This window comes from Physella acuta, unplaced genomic scaffold, assembly GCF_028476545.2.
Source record: "Physella acuta isolate Inbredline_101_S28 unplaced genomic scaffold, ASM2847654v3 ptg002446l, whole genome shotgun sequence".
Classification (NCBI taxonomy): Eukaryota; Metazoa; Mollusca; class Gastropoda; family Physidae; genus Physella; species Physella acuta.
The window spans coordinates 72758-89385 of record NW_026733931.1 but is presented as its reverse complement, the minus strand read 5'-3'; the positions used below and the strand labels follow the sequence as shown (position 1 = coordinate 89385).

Sequence of the window (16628 nt, the reverse complement as noted above, 5' to 3'; positions counted from 1 at the left end):
TATTTGGTTGCAATAATTATAATACGTTTATTTTATTGCGTTTCCAAGACAGGGTGGACTGATGCTGGAGAAAAATATAAATTACACAAAACATGTAGGCCTACATTTACATTAGTAGCATAATGGCAATGTCTATTGCCGTTTTGTCAATTTTACTGTTTGACTATTATTCATTATCATTACCATATCATCTGCAGTTTGGTATATTAATATTTGCCGCTTTCAAAAACTGATTCTGTCATTTATAATTTAGATCTAGATTCTAGATCTATCTAATTTAGGCTCTATACAAATAATATCTAGCTCTTAACGTAGCGTACTATTAATAGCGCAATAATATAATTCTAAGACAATGAAGATTCCAGGTATAAATGCCCAGGTCATCCAACTTCATAAGGGCTGTGGGTGTCACGCTTTTTAAATATTTGTATCTCCCCCTCTCCATCGTCTCCATCAAATGATCTTGGTCCAGAGAACTGACTTCAACTTCAATAGAGATGGACAGATGTCCTGACTAGTGTTTCCATCATACTTTTTTCTCCAGGGGGGTGGGAGGGCCCACTTGATATTTTTTTTGGGGGGGGGGGGGGAGCACAGACTCCAAGGGGGGTGTACACTGGTAAAATTATATATTTTCTATATAAATTCCATTTCGTCCACCCATGACAATAGAACTATACACCCACATTTCACAAGGTGGCATTGGCAAAATGCTTGTTTGGTAACAAAGTTCAGTTCTATATTAAAAGTAGTCTGTCTATACTTATCAGGCAGACATGTTTTGTTGCTTCTAGCAGTTTCTTTCAGGCTTCTTGAACTACAATTTTTAAGTGGTATAAAAGTTAGAGTCTGTCTGATTTTGGTTTTCTGGCTATGATAACATTTTGTAATGCAGAAATAAAACAACAGTAAACATTATTTACCAACACAAAACAAGATTAAGTTGAACAAAAAAGCTTAAAATTAAATGCTTTAATGGAGAAGCACACAAAAAAATTCAAAAATCAGGGGAAAGATTGTTTTAGAATAATTAGGCTTAAACTATTTACAAATGACATCCTAACAAGATAAATATACAAGCACAAAATAATGCAGTACCTGCTACACAATATTTAACTTTGTAATAATTAACTGAAGACTCTCAGTATTCAGATCAACCAACTCTCTTTGCAATCACTTGTAACAACCTTTTCTATTCATTTAATTTTTTTAAAAATACATCACAATTTTATTTTTTTAGTTTTTTGCGATCACTGAATTGTCAGTAGTGACTTGACAATCGTATTTCTTTTTAAAATGCTGCATTTAGGAATTTTAATAAAATGTTTAAAACAAGTCTGGCCTAATTCTTTATACATGAATATTTACAAGGTCAAATTATTTGTCTAAAACAACGGTCCAACATGTTAAAAAAAATGCTTTTGTGTCATTTTCAAAATGCATAACTTTATCTAAAAATGAAGGTGTAAAGGTCATTATACCAATATTTTATATATAAACCAATTTACATTTTCAATACTTGGTCATTTTGCTTTTATTCTTAGCTCACCGTTTTAAAAAGGTATTTTTTACAATATGCATATCAATTACAAATTTAAAAAAAAAAATCATTGCTCACAAAACTAATGTTTACTTAAAAACAATTTTTCAATATATACATAATCACTTTTTGTGATATGTAATAAAGTAATTTTGCATTAGTAATTAAAACCAACTGCCTCAATGAAAAGTAGGTCTACTGCAATTCTGAGAAGTATGAATAATAATATTTGATTCAGACAGATTATAAATAAGCATGATCTCAAACAAGTTCGTTAAACACCTACTGATAGGTGTGTTGGAAAACAAAAATACACAGTAAATAGTATTTTAAACAGTTTCTAATAGTAAAACTAGGATGTATAGTAAAACTAGGATGTCATGCAATAATACTGGCTACTTCAAACTAATTAAACTTACAACTATGAGTCAGAAGGCAAACACTAAATTAAAGAATCAAACTAATTTTTAAAAAAGTTTATTTTATATATACAGCTCAACAAATATAAATGACAACTTCAAAACTGAACACAACTCAAAAGACCCTGATATATCAAACTATTAAACAATGATGTTAGCCATCTCTTCCTTAAGGGGCTAACTATCAAAAGTGGATTAAAATAATTTAATTATACGCACAAACTCTAAAGGAAAGCAAAATAACATTGAGATAACATTACACAGAAACTTGCAAACTTCTACAACATAGGAAATTTTTTTTCATGTAACCAACTATAATACAGGAAAAATAGTTTTTAAATCAGTAACTTACTCAAGATGTATGTAGTTCAGAAAAGTAAGTAATAGTGGGGAATAGCTTATCCTCAGCTAAGTGTTAAAACTGTTAAAATTATGTCGACCACGTACATTTGTATAATGTAATATTTATTTTTAAAAAAGCTACATTCTTAAATCAAGGCTATTTCTTAACAGTATTTGATTGGCTTGTTTTTATAAGTTTAGCAAAAAGTAAGCAAGGAAGATGGGGGTGTATTCTGTAAGTTTACATAGAGTTAAATTTGACCGTCTTGTTTAAAATGTCAGTTTTGGAACACATGGAATTTTCTTTAAAAAAAAATACATGGTTATACTAATACATTTTTATCACATGAAAAATGTATTCATCTTGAGTGTTGTTTAAAATAAAATCTTTTTAACTACAAGAAAATAAATAAATGATATGCAGAGGACAAAACAAATAATGCAAGGATTCTGATTAAGCAAAGATATGAAATGCGTTTCATTACTAGTGGCACTGTATTTATATATGAAATTTGAGAGGGAAATACACATCAATTCCATCTTTTAAAATTACTCTTATCTTTGTCAAATCAGCAGATAATTTAAACCAGAAACATTTACATTGTAGTCATTGAGTGATTTTTAAAAAGTTCATTTTTGTTGACAAATTTAAAAAATAAGATGTTTTAAACTTTTAAATGGTTTCCTTACAGGAAGTTTGATTTAAAGAATTAGAAAAAGACTTAAGTTTTCTCACTAAAGTCAGCCAATTATTAGTTTACTGATTGGTTTATAAAAGAAACTGAGGTATCAAAATGTGTGCCAAAATTTGTCATGTTTTCATCAGTTAGATTTTCTTTTTAAAAAATGTATGTACATTCACATTTAGTTTTGATTGTTTATAAGGAATGATTATAAAAATAAAAATAAGTCTGCTGCAACGTTTGTTCAAGACACAAAGTGTAAAAAAAAAATTCTACACAGCTTTGATACAGGCCAACATCAAAATAAAATCAATGTTCAGTTGTAAAATGGACAGCGGAAAATTTGTGTTTCGCAAATGGAAGAGACAATTTTTTTCAAAAATTACAACACTTTCATTTAATACTTAACTTACTGCTCAAGCAGTCAAATTAATCAATGCACAAAAATAATATACTAAAGCCTTATACACTTAGTAAAATATCTAAAAATGAATGCAATTAATATTTTTGAATCAGTTTATAATTAAACTAAGCAAGTAGGAAAGCAAAAAACAAAAGTGATGTAATAAAATGTAACAAAATTCTAAGCACTCAAGATATTTCTAGAACCAATTTTTGTGATATTTTAACGTTTGAGGTCAATTAAAATCCTTGTGTTGTAATACTAAAAAGGCTTAACAAAATGGAGCCTTCATAGAAGCATTTAGCATCTAATCCTATAATCCTTTGTAATGTTACAAACATTGCCCAAAGAACTTTCAAGCTAATGTTTTTAAGTTTTAATATAAATTGGTTTTTTCAAGATCTAGGTTCAACTGCTTTGGACAGTAAGAAAAAAAAAATTATTAGATATATAGTTACATTTTATTAAAAGCTTAATTTGGCTGAATATGTGTAAAAATAATAATTTTAAAAGGTGTTTTTCCTGTGCTAAACACTAAGGGTAAGGATAAAAGTCCACACTCACAACACAAGATAATGGAGGAATTGTACACAATATTATTGTTACAACCACATTTATGGCAAGATACTATTTGAATAAAAGCTTAATGCCATTGGCTAAATACCCCCTGTGCCAACTGAGTATACAAGACTTCTGGTTGCAAATAACTGCTTCAAAAATATTCTCAACTACCATAAACTGCAAATTTTGAAAACACTTATTGCATTTTAGTAGAATCACTTACTCCCCATCCCAATAGTTAATATTATGCAAAAAAATTCTATGGATTTGAGGCACAGTGGGTTATTAATGAGTACACAAGGAAATCCACACAAACTAAAACTATATGCAAAAATCTTCTTCCATTCATACACTCTGTCACACCAGTGAAGCCACAACTAAAGAATCTCTATCCATCTGACAAGCCTGCTGTTTACAAGTGCCCTATTTATCATCACCGCCTGAAAAAAAGCATGGTAGGTTTTTAATCGTAAAATACAAATTGCTTTAAAATCTGTACATACATAATATAATATTAAAGTGCTTTCTCAGAGCTTTAAACTCTTTATTAAAAAAGACAAAAACCTCTACTTGCTCATATTTAGTTATTTCTTAAAGATGCTTCATTTGTAAAATGAACAGCATAGTGACATCACATTTAACCCCTTACTTACTTGACTTACGTCCAGGCAAAAAGACAACATTTTTCAACATTTTTTCAACATTTAAAAAAAAAAAAAAGCAGTATAAACACAGCTGTTCTGAGTTTATTATGTATAAGGTAAAATATAATAGTTTACTAATAATAAAAAAAATATTACATTAATCCCAGAAAAATGTAAACAAAATGCTACTTCTAATCATATTTCTATAAAAACATTTTTTAGATGCTAAAAAACTATTTTCTTTTTCAATATAACTGTTATAAATATGCAGATATAAATGCAAAGGCATTTAAATCAGATCTAATATCACTAAATAAATTGCTAGTAATTTTTTTTTTTATTTTACTATCAGGCAACTGTCAAGGGTTAAACTAGCTGCACCCCTTAAGTCAAATTTAAAAAATTACTCATTAAAACTGTGCTTCATTATTAGTGATACTAGGTTACAAACAAGCCCCCACCCCTTGATAAAATCTAACAAAATAAAACTATAGCAGTCTCAAGTAAGGACAGATTGATGAAGGAAAGATTAAAATATGCTTACGCTGTTAGTTTCAGGGTTGATTTCATACAAGTGGATGTAGGGAATGCCATTTTCAGTTCTCGCAACAACCTGACACTGCAAAAGTTTACATGATGTCATGGTGCCGAGAGCCATTGTTGCCTCTTCACTGAAAAACTGTTCACCTAAAATAAAAATTTATAAAATCACAAAAGTGGTTAACCAGATATACTGAGAAATGACAAGGACTATTATTTTACATTCACAATAAATAATATAAAAAAGTGACGGGCAATGTCGAAGGAACAGTATAGAGATATTAGAAATAGTTTTAAAAATCCTGGAAACTAAATTGTTAATCTATAAGATTTAATACCACTCACCCTGATTTGGTGTAATATTTGCCATAAAGCATTCAACAGCTTGGAATGGAAGGGACATAAAGTCAGTTCTACAGAAAGAAAAAAAGAAGTAAGAAGCAATACAATAAATAATAAATACATTTTAAAATCAATATCAGAATCAATATATCAGTGGCATTTGAATTTTATTTCACTGGTACTACAAAAAAGGGAGGTAGGGGATTATGAATCCCTAATCACAATATCAGTGATTGGAAAGATGCACAATGGAAAAGTGTGCAAGGGCACACTGTAGCATAATAAAACATATTTCCTCAAAATATGACAAAATTAAAGTATATCAGTATAGTTAGTTTGTATTTTCCTACTATTCTGTTTGTGCATTTTTTCAATATCACCAGACATAATATTTAATAGCAGAAACATTTTATCATTAATCATGGAAGATGGTAGTCAAACAAAAAGAAGTAGTATCCAACTACAAGAATTTAATTTTGTTTCCTTTCTGTAGTTGAAAAAAAACCATGGTATCATTGTTCTACATCATACCTAATTTGTTTGAGGCTTGTGACAGGCATGACAGCATACCCTCCATAGTCAACAAACTTGACCTGAGCTTCTCCATTCTCATTCTCTGGCGTCATGATCATAGCCCTGTACCAGAAGCCATCATTCTCACAGACACAGATGATGCCACCTGGGGAGCATATCAATTCAAATAGCTTAAAAATCACAATAGTGGGATACAATGACAATACTTTAAATATCTTCATAACATGAACCATTAAGATTGTTTAACTGGACTTCTCATTAATAAACTTTTAAAAATGATAATTAAAAATTTTCCACCTTAACCATAGTGACATATCGATAACTGAATAAATAAAATTTATGATCATACAAAGTATTAGAATAAATTTCTAAATAAATATTGTAAATTCTAAAATTTTAGAGTTGTGAATATAACTGGATACAAAGTTTAGAAACCCTTTAACTATTAAATATATAAATGATCTAAAACTACAGTTTAAATATGTATATCTTACCACTACGTGTATTATGTATTAATTTAATCAAAAGTAATCCAGCAAATAACAATAGACAAAACTCTTACATTCTAAAGGTGTTGGGACGCATGGGACTGTGGGATCTTGACCATACACTGTGTTCAGGAAGTAAGTGAGCTTCTCAAGAGACATGAATGACCGATGTGTTGGCTGCTGGACAAAGACATGGCCGGCATCTACAATGGCTGATACGTAAACATCCACAGAAACACCTTCTGGCAAACTCAGCTAAAAAATTGAGAAATAAATGTGTGATATAAATGACAAGTTCTTCTAGTGCCAAACAGATTTAAGCATGAGGAGAAACTGGATCAAGCATTGCTCCTGAGTTATTCAGACTGCAACAGGACTAATAATCTAGCATTTTTCACATATTTTGCCAACCCATGGGTTTCTGCCTAGATTTTATTTACTCCTCAGCGCACTGCTACACCTGGATTGGATACGGGTGGGGTGGCAGAGAGACCAGGTACCAAATTTGGACTTTCTGGTTGGCAAGTGAGCGTTATACTACTAAATCACATCAAATCTTATTTACACGCACTGTCAAAAGACAGACTAATGAAAAAATCTACTCTATATCAGTACATTCTAACAATAATATTAAAAAAAAACCATTAAATGAAAACATTAAGCTCAATTACGAATGACTAGAATGAATAAGGTTTTATAAACACACCTGCATAACATCAGACACAATTACTGGATATTCTATTTGTGGAGTCTGTGGTATGTTAATTGGAACCATTGTCAACAGAGGATATTCATTTAATGGGAATTTCCTTCTAATCATGGTCAGAGCCTCATCCACTTCTGCTTGTGTACCTTGAATGATAGCAGATAAAATGTACATAGTCTGCTGAACCAACAACTAGAGATGTTTTCAAAGAAAGAATCTTAAACTCAACAACCAATGAATTTTTAAAAATAGTTTTCTCTATGTAATGCTTTTAATTAAAATAAATTTTAACCCACCATAGTATGGTGAGCCACTGAGAGCAACACGTTTTTATGAGAAATATATGAACATCCTATAAGCCAAATCCAATGGGATTACCATCTAGATTTGAACCCCACTTTAATACAATACATTGACATGTGCTTTGCCAATCTACCTCAATTTAATCTGCAGCCAGTTAATTGCATAAAAAGGATCTTACACATAGCTATTCAATTTCAGATATTAATTTACAATTTGTATTTCCTACCTACAACTTGGCAAATTTGGAAATCTGCAGTGAAGGGGTTGTTTGAAAGAGAGATATTTGCCCCTGTTTTACTCTTCAGATAATTGATGTTTTTGCCCTGTCTTCCGATAAAGCGTCCACACAAATCAGATGGCATGTTGAAATCAAAATGAACAAGGGAGTCGCCTCCATGGCAGACCACATCATGTTCACTACCTCCTCTACCACTATCATTAGAGCCCTAAGAGTAAAAAAGGCATTTCAATGTGAATATTAATTGTGGGAAAAATAGGTAAAATAAAGTAGCAAAAGTTGTTAAACAACTAACAGAAGCTACGTTTTGAGCAAGTGTTAAAATTATGAAGTTTGTTACTGCTACATCAATTGGCAATATGGTTGTATAGGACTCTTCACCAGTGAGTTACAGCAACTTCTGAGTTAAAATTATCTTATACTACTTTTTTGACAAATCTATAATATAAGCGGGCTGAGCGTGTGTCAGTCCTTCCTTCCTTCTATCATCGCTATAGCTTTTGGAACCATAAAAGTAAACATTCGCACCATGCAGTGCTTTTCAGTGCATCGCAGTGTCTTATTATAAGTAATAGAGTAGGGTTTGTTTATATAGCAGCATAGAGCTATTTTATAATTGCCACGGTTTTTACTCTTTCGCATAACGTCAAGAAAATATTAAATACACGCAAACTGCTAAAACGTATTAAAAAGATTAATGTCAAATATCATTTTCGTTTAGGTTCCCAGAAAAAGTGGATACATTTCCATAAAAGTAGGTCGAAAAAACTAATTAATTCAACTTTTTTTTGTGGTAATTTTTTCAAGGGAGGTAATTTGAAAATATATTTAACTCAACAATAATTTAAGTTAATCTTTTTTTTTATTACTACCGCATTGATTAGTCTATGTTAAGGTTCATAATTAAAAGAGAAAAATGTTAAGATTATTTATACTATTTTCTAATTAGTCTATCATTTCTCAAAATCACTATTTTTTGTTTTTGTTTTTTGGTGTTAACAGATGGTGAAATTTTATAATTATAGTATAGAGAATGCTGGAAAGACTCTCTCTAGGCGCGGACGCCTGGGAAAAGCGTGTTTTTCGGTGGTAATTCTAATTACATTGCCAATGTGTTTTCTTAGAACCATAAAAGTAAACACCACTTGCCGTACATTCATTTGCATCGCATTGTTTTATTGTAAGTTATGGAGTAGGATCTATTTATGTGACTTAAATTTTTAATGTTGGAAAGGCTGTCTTTGGGCGCGGACGCCTAAAAAAGCGTGTTGTTTGGTGGTGATTCTAATGTTGTGGTTGTGTTGTTGTTTTTTTTTGGTTGTGTTGTGGTTGTGTTGTGGTTGTTTTTTGGTTGTGTTGTGGTTGTTTTTTGGTTGTGTTGTGGTTGTGTTGTGGTTGTGTTGTGGTTGATTTTTGGTTGTGTTGTGGTTGTTTTGTGGTTGCGTTGTGGCTGTGTTGTGGTTGTGTTTTTGTTGTGGTTGTGTTGTAGTTGTGGTTGTGGTTGTGTTGTGGTTGTGTTGTGGTTGTGTTGTGGCTGTGTTGTGGTTGTGTTGAAGTTGTGGTTGTGTTGTGGTTGTGTTGTAGTTTTGTTGTGGTTGTGTTGTGGTTGTGGTTGTGTTGTGGTTGTATTGTGGTTGTGTTGTAGTTTTGTTGTGGTTGTGTTGTGGTTGTGTTGTGGTTTTGTTGTGGTTGTGTTGTGGTTGTGTTGTGGTTGTGTTGTGTTTGTGGTTGTGTTTTTTGTGTTTGTGTTGTTTTTGTTTGTTTTGTTCTTTTCCAAAGTTGGTACATTTAAAAAAGATTTACCGTGGCGGAGCACGGGATGCAGCTAGTGAAAATATATTAGTCTAAGATGTGATTCAGAAATTTCTGCCAAGTTTTTTTTTATTAAAAAATTAAGTGTTTTTTTAAAAAGACAAACTAAGGCTTTTTTGTACAGCCTCCATAATTCTATATATAATATCCTACGCATCCATTGTGATTGCTTTATTTCAAAAGATCAGAAATAAAATAGGACTTCAATTGCAGAGAAGTTTACTTTTGATACTACATATTTACTATTTGTATACTAAAGATTATGGAAAATTACTATTATTTTATTAAAAGTAATATTAATTTAAGATTAGTAACTTATAATACTTATGTTTTCTAATACAGCACTGTTACGCATTAAATTTTTTGAGGACTTTTAGCATCAAAATAATTCACTAAAAAATGTCCATAAATGAATGACATTTATGGTAATCCTCACACCATTGGAAGGGGTGATAGGTAAAAGCTGTATGAAGTTTTTGTTTTAAAAGATTAGTGAAAGCTAGCTTTACTGTGTGAACATTTAAATCTATTCCTGTAAGTCTGTAGTAAATAAATACATTTGCTGGTTGACAAAAACTGTTAGAAAAAGAACACAAAATTATTCATACAAATAACCTACAGTAGCATGCTGTAGACAAATACATATTTTTTCTTAACTAATCATAGAATGCATTGATTAATGGCCTACTAAAACAGACCTATCCAATATCACTACAGATGTACATATGTCAGTCTGTCACATTTAATGTTTTTTCAATATATCTCATTTTTAATTATTTTTTGAAGTATGACTGACTTAATTACTTGTATTTTATACCTTTTCCCATAGAAATGGAAAAATATTAAATATCTAGTGACAATAAAGGTCTTTCCCTACTCACCTCACTATTGTTATCACAAAGAGGAGAGATGGACTTAGCAGGGGATTCTTCCTTATTTTCCTCAGCTGGAGACAGATGTTGATCACTTGAGTTCTGAGTCACGTTGCTGCTGCTATGGTAGCTAGAGAAGGAAACAGCGTCAGAGTTGTCAGACACCTCCAAGTTGCTGGCGACGAAAACTCCCTTTGATGAAGTGCTGACATCCAAGGGGGAGACAGATGTTTCAGCGGCTGTGTTAAAAGTTAGGTCACCGCATTCTGTGCTCCAGTCCAACACCTTGCCGGAGGACATTTCAGGCAAACTGTCTAAGCTTACTGATGCCACAGCTGGTGTTTCTGGGGCTCCAGACTCAGCCTCATGCTGGTCACAAGGTGGTGGTGTGCAGTTACTGTCTGTGGGTGGGTGGCTTGCACTTTCAGAACAAGGAGCGTGGTTAGAAGACTCATGGGTGACAAACTGGCAGGGATTTGTTTCGGCTTGCTGGTCGCTTTTCAAATCCAGATTGCTATCAAGAGCGTCTGATGACTTAACAATGTCACTATCCTCCCCATCACTGCCATTAAATGACTGGGCACTATCTGATCCATCTCCTTCAACTGAAATTACTGGATCAATGCAGTCTGGAGATTGTACACATTCTGTTATGTTGGTCTCGCTTGTAATGCTTTCTGAGAAGCTGAAAGAAACATCAGTGACAAGGTTGCTAACTTCAGGGAAAGATGTGTGATCATCCAAATCACTGCTTATGTTGGACACACTTATCTCTGGTTCTTTGTTTAGATCAAGACAGGCTGTTTCATCTTCACTCAGTGGTTCAAGCAAATGAGGCTCTAGCTGGCTAACTTGGGTGGCATCAGAAGCAACAGATATTGTTTCCACAACTTCAAGAGCCTCAGGTAGATCAGCATTATTATTACCACAAGATAGTGATACATTAAGACTTGAGACAAAGGTATCAGTTACATCTGATGAAGCAGAGAGTGAGTTGGATGATTTGGCCAGAACAGCTTTAGCTTCTTGAAGACCGTCACCCATTGCTGAGGTGATTAGTTCTTCAATTTGTTCTTTTTGAATTGTGCTTAAAGAATCTCCTTGACCAAAATTCCCTGACACTATGCATTCCTTTGACTTGGTTTCAGAAAGAGTGGCCATCAAGATAAGTTCTTTATCAAGTACTCCAGCTTTCAGACCAGGAGAACTTAGATCTGAGCTACCACGATCTCTGGCAAAGGTGTCTGGTATTTTTCTTTGAGTTAAAGTAATGCCTTCTGTTTCAACGGGTTTAGTCTGAACCACTTTCTCAACCTCAATTTGTTTTTCAGAGTCAGACTCCTTGGTGTCCTTGAGGATAGGTTTAACTGGTTTCTTTCCATCTTTTTTCCCTGCTCTTCTCTTAACAATCCATAAGACACCCAGCAAAGCTAAGGACAACGGAACTGCCAGAGTAAAAGGTACTCTGAAATCTTTCATGATGGTCGTTAAACCTTCAGGTATTAAAGTGATAAAATCTAAAGAAGAAAAAAAGAAATTTAATTTAGTAACTAAGTTTACTAAGTTTTAAAAAACATCAAAAGTTTTTTTAAAAATACAAACAAATGGAAATACAAATTTGAGAAAATCCAACCTCACCATTCTAAAAAAGTATCAGGCAAGAAAAACTATCATAAAAGGTTATCTTATGTAAAATTATGGTTGCTGAATAATATTGCATTTCTTGTAAATAATATGCAAACTAGAATGCTGCTAATAATACTTCTACTGAAGATTAAGAGAAACAACCAAGGCTCACAAACATAAGGTACACAAGATTTAACCAAAAAGAAATGTACGAAATCAACCATATGCTACCATTTTAAATCTTTCTATGAAAATGTGCTTGACAAAAGATTTTTAATATATACACTCCTACCCCAACAAAATAAATAAATTTCACTAAAAGTAATTTTATAACAGAACTTACCCATCTAAATCTATAACCAAAAATAACCAACACACAAAATGCAAGCAATGTGAATGCAAGTAAACTCCAATTATAATATACAGAAAACAAATCAATAACAGATGGCTAACAGTAAGATGACAACAGATGGTACCACTCATGTTTTAACTAGGATTACAACATAGCTATTGCACAAAACTGCGTAGCTGAGCAATTTTTTGTTCGATTTATAATGGAACTCCCAACATTCATTAGAGACATCCTCATTTTTGTAGACAAATAATTCCCATATAAAATAAATTTAAAAAACATCTTATATAACCCTATATATTAATAAATATATAATAAATAATACATTTACAAATGTTAAAATATCTCTTTTAAAAATATTATTTGTGATTAGAGGGATGTTTATTATAAGGTGAAATCTAGACTAGATTTTATATAGAACACAGAAGAAATATCTGTAGAATTATGAAATAGTTTTAACAAGGCCAGAATAAGAATTTATTTTGCATGAAAGTACTTACACAATTTTAACATCTTCTAAGGCTTATATATGAAAACAAAAAACTCAAGTAAATGTTAACTGGCTAGTATTCTTAGGACAAATGATTAGGTTTTTTTTCCTACTTTTGATCATGTTACAATTTCACACAACTGTACAAAACTATCTAGAAAAAAATCCTATAGCCTAAGGCAAAAAGAAAGAGCTATTGCCGTGGATTAGCTATCACATTGAAAAGCTGATCTTGACTGATGAGTGGGCCAATCATCCATCAAGCAACTGACCACATAAACAAGGAAACACACATGATAAGCAGAATTTTCCCGTTATTGTAAATAAACCATCTAGTGTTAAATTAAACAATTACAAATACTGTGTAATTTCTAGAAACAAAATTTGTAAACATTCATCCTATGACAGCCATTAAAATTGTCCTCCTGCCCACTAACCCCTGTTAGACACAACCTATACATTGATCTATTTGAAATTGTATCTTACAACCCATTTTATAGCACATAAGCTAATAATTAACAATTTTGTAATTATAATAATAAGTTCAAGGTATAAAGTTAAATTATTGAGTGACAAATTACTAATGGCTGACATAGTAGCAAATATAATCTGCCTTGTGAATACTAGGACAAATAAAAATGAAAAAAAAAATCTAGCTAAATCAAGCCAGAGTCATTTTCATGTAATGTCAGTAAATGAGAAGCAAAAATAATTCTAATTTGGAGGTAAATACTAAATGGTTAGTTTTTAACCCTTAAACTGTGCGCTACGTGGCCTTACGCGTTATAAGTTGTGTAACAGCAAAGCCACAATTGTAGCTTAGCGAGCTTTCAGGGTTAAAGCTATAGTATTATTATTATGGCTAAAACTAAAACATAAAAAAATAGATTTATCCTCTTATGAGTTTAAATATTTACATTTATCTTTCAAATATTAATACTTCTATTTCTATAAAGCTAGTATTGCAGGTTCTTTGGTTCTAAAAGACAACAGCTATGAAAATATATGGAATACATAGACTTGGGGAATGCTTGTTTTAAGCTATTTATGGGCTTAACAAAATTTCCCATATGTACAAGCTTTATAAAAGTTATCCCATATTTTTTTACCATTGTTAAATATTTTTTATACAAGTAAAAAAAAACCAAAGACAGAATACTATTATAAGGTTACTTAGCACTATATTTATAAATAATGATTACACAGTGCTAGTAGGACCTACAAAATTGTTAAAACAATTTACTGTGATGAAATTGGTAATAGTATATAATAAACTATTAAATGATCTCTTTACAGTACTGATGTGTAGGCCTAGGTATGAACACTTAAGGAGAAGGAGCCAAACAACTTTTTTTTTAAACGTCATAGTCAACAAATAGGTTATTGCATTTGACACTATTTAAATATGGTCAGGACATGATCAAAACTCTTTCCTAGCATCACTACCCTTCTAATTCAACCCTAGCCATCATTTTCCATAAGTGATTCAGGCAGGAAAAACTCATTTATTTCAATATTGTTTAGTACAAACCATAAAGCTGTATTTAGTATTTATATATGCCTAGGCCATATTCAATCTAGCAAAGGATTATTTTTGTTTATCCCTAAAACAATTCAGCTTAATTTAAGTCTTAACAAAACAATAAGGATTTTCAAAGATTAGACAATTATAATATTGCTGTTTTATGTTTAGGCAAAAATAATTTTTAATCAAATTAGGCACATAACTAGGTGAGTAGGTCTAAAACTGAAGAATAAATTACAAAAAAATTTAAAGGTCCATTAGACCTAGTCTTAGACTATAGTACTTTTCAGACTACAACTACAACATTTTGTAATTTAAAATTATAAAAACTAAATCACCAGGACAGGCCTAATTTTTTATTGTTATGAAATGAGTATTGACTTTTGGTATCACCAATGTATGACTCTTCAGAAAATAGGCTTGTTAGGTTATTTGTAGTATTTTAATCTAAGGTTTAGTGCTGATGGTCAGAAATGGTTAGGGTAGGGCAATGGTGGGACCAGTGTTGCCATCTAGCAAGGCAAATTTGTATTTAGGTTAACTGAGCCAAATTAAACAATTTTTAAAAAAGATTCCATTATGATAAATGTGGCATTATCGGACACTGGTATAAAACAGTAAAACATAGGTTCCCTACCTCACTTAGATTTTAATATGGCTAATTCTAACCTGAAGAAGATGCACATAGCGCTTTAAAACCTTGTTTTTATTGTCATCTAAACGTTCGAAGTTTAGGGCTAAGTGTTGTCATGATAGGACAGGTATTAACACAATAATACTTAGGCCTAAATAGTAGATTTAAATAGGCTATTCAAATAGATTTTTTAAAATATATTTTTTACTTTACTTATAGTTATAGACTAGAACGCTTTACTGGATATAACTATACTATGAACCCTCAAATTCCGACGACCCACAACTGCTCAACCTCTGTACAGATAGTTTTGTCAGAAGAATAACTGAAGGCTAAAAGGCAAATGGCCCTTTTGAGCCCATTGCACAGCTACTAAGGACATTGCATTTTGCATTTTCTGAAGGGGGGGGGGGAAGCTTCTTCCAAGTAGATATCTAGTCACTTTGCTATAATAATAATTAATGGGCCCAGAGATCTAGCTGCTAGATCTATGCCCAAATTTTATTAGCATTAGCCTTTACTATTTGCATAAGCCTCATAAGCCTAAATTTTGTTTTTTAATTGATGCAACACTTCTGACTTAAGTAAATCATAGCCAATAGCCAGCACATTGCTGCTCTGATCACACAGTCACAGACTTCATAGACAGAATGATCATAGAATAAAGAATGATGAAATCTAGACTAGCTTAAGCCTTAAGCTAGCTAGAGGCTAGGAAAAATTTCTTCTAGACTTAGGTTCTAGAATCTAGATCTACTTCTGGATCTAGATTAGATCTAGTCATGATAGAACTAGAATTCTATATCAATATAATAATATCAGAATAGATCTATCTAGACTAGTATCTAGATCTAGTCTAGAGTCTAGTTTCAACCTGATGAAATTGATTGGGAAAACAAAACAAACATGGCTGTGGCAAGTTTTCAAAATGTAAATAAAGAGAACCAGTTTAACTCTCTCTAACTTCTGCAAACTAGATCTAGACAATGACTAGGCCTGGATATGACTGATAATTATAAATGTACGCTATTTAAATCAGAATAATTCTACTAAATTGTATTAGTCCGGTGACATTAACTCTTACTGTTTTAACGACCCAAGCCCAATGTCACCAAGGATCACCCGAACTTCATTCATGTCGAAAAAAAATGTTTCTTTTACTTCGCACTAGTGCAGTGGTGAATGGAAGAAACTTACGATTTTATTCTTTTGAATTGCAAGATTCGTAATCAAACTTTCCTTGAACAGAAAAATAATGATTGTAGGAAATCTAGATAAACATTTACACAACAGCGTAGGATCAAATTATTGTGTGCATTTTAATTCAATGTTGTTACCACGTGCAATGAAAAACACGCAAAACACTGGACAAAAATAGTGTTAAATTTTGGAATTATCCTGCAAGAAAACGAAACATTACGGAAGAATCGACACTTCCAGAGGACAGGGAAGGATTAAAAATTCAATTTCAAATTTAATCTTGCCTAAAAATTGATTAGTTTGAAAAAAAAAGTGTTAAAAGCCGCTTGTCTTTTGAATTATATATATATGGTTCCAACGGTTTAACTAGATCT

General features: G+C 31.9%; 1 protein-coding gene across 2 annotated transcripts; it reads right to left on the bottom strand.

The window, feature by feature from the left end:
- Positions 1-957: 957 nt before the first annotated feature.
- On the bottom strand, positions 958-16402 carry LOC131933310 (A-kinase anchor protein 1, mitochondrial). 2 transcript variants are annotated; one of them, XM_059290089.1, is made up of 9 exons: positions 16252-16402; positions 10437-11944; positions 7732-7951; positions 7203-7348; positions 6571-6751; positions 6006-6153; positions 5478-5545; positions 5137-5279; positions 958-4388 (listed from the first exon to the last, which is right to left on the bottom strand). In XM_059290089.1, the coding sequence occupies exons 2-9, from the start codon at positions 11904-11906 to the stop codon at positions 4326-4328; spliced, it is 2439 nt and encodes an 812-aa protein (XP_059146072.1). In that variant the 5' UTR covers positions 11907-11944; positions 16252-16402; the 3' UTR covers positions 958-4325. The 2 variants fall into 2 exon arrangements, with proteins under 2 accessions (XP_059146072.1, XP_059146073.1); XM_059290090.1 differs by lacking the exon at positions 16252-16402 and adding an exon at positions 16139-16203.
- Between the last annotated feature and the right edge of the window lie 226 nt (positions 16403-16628).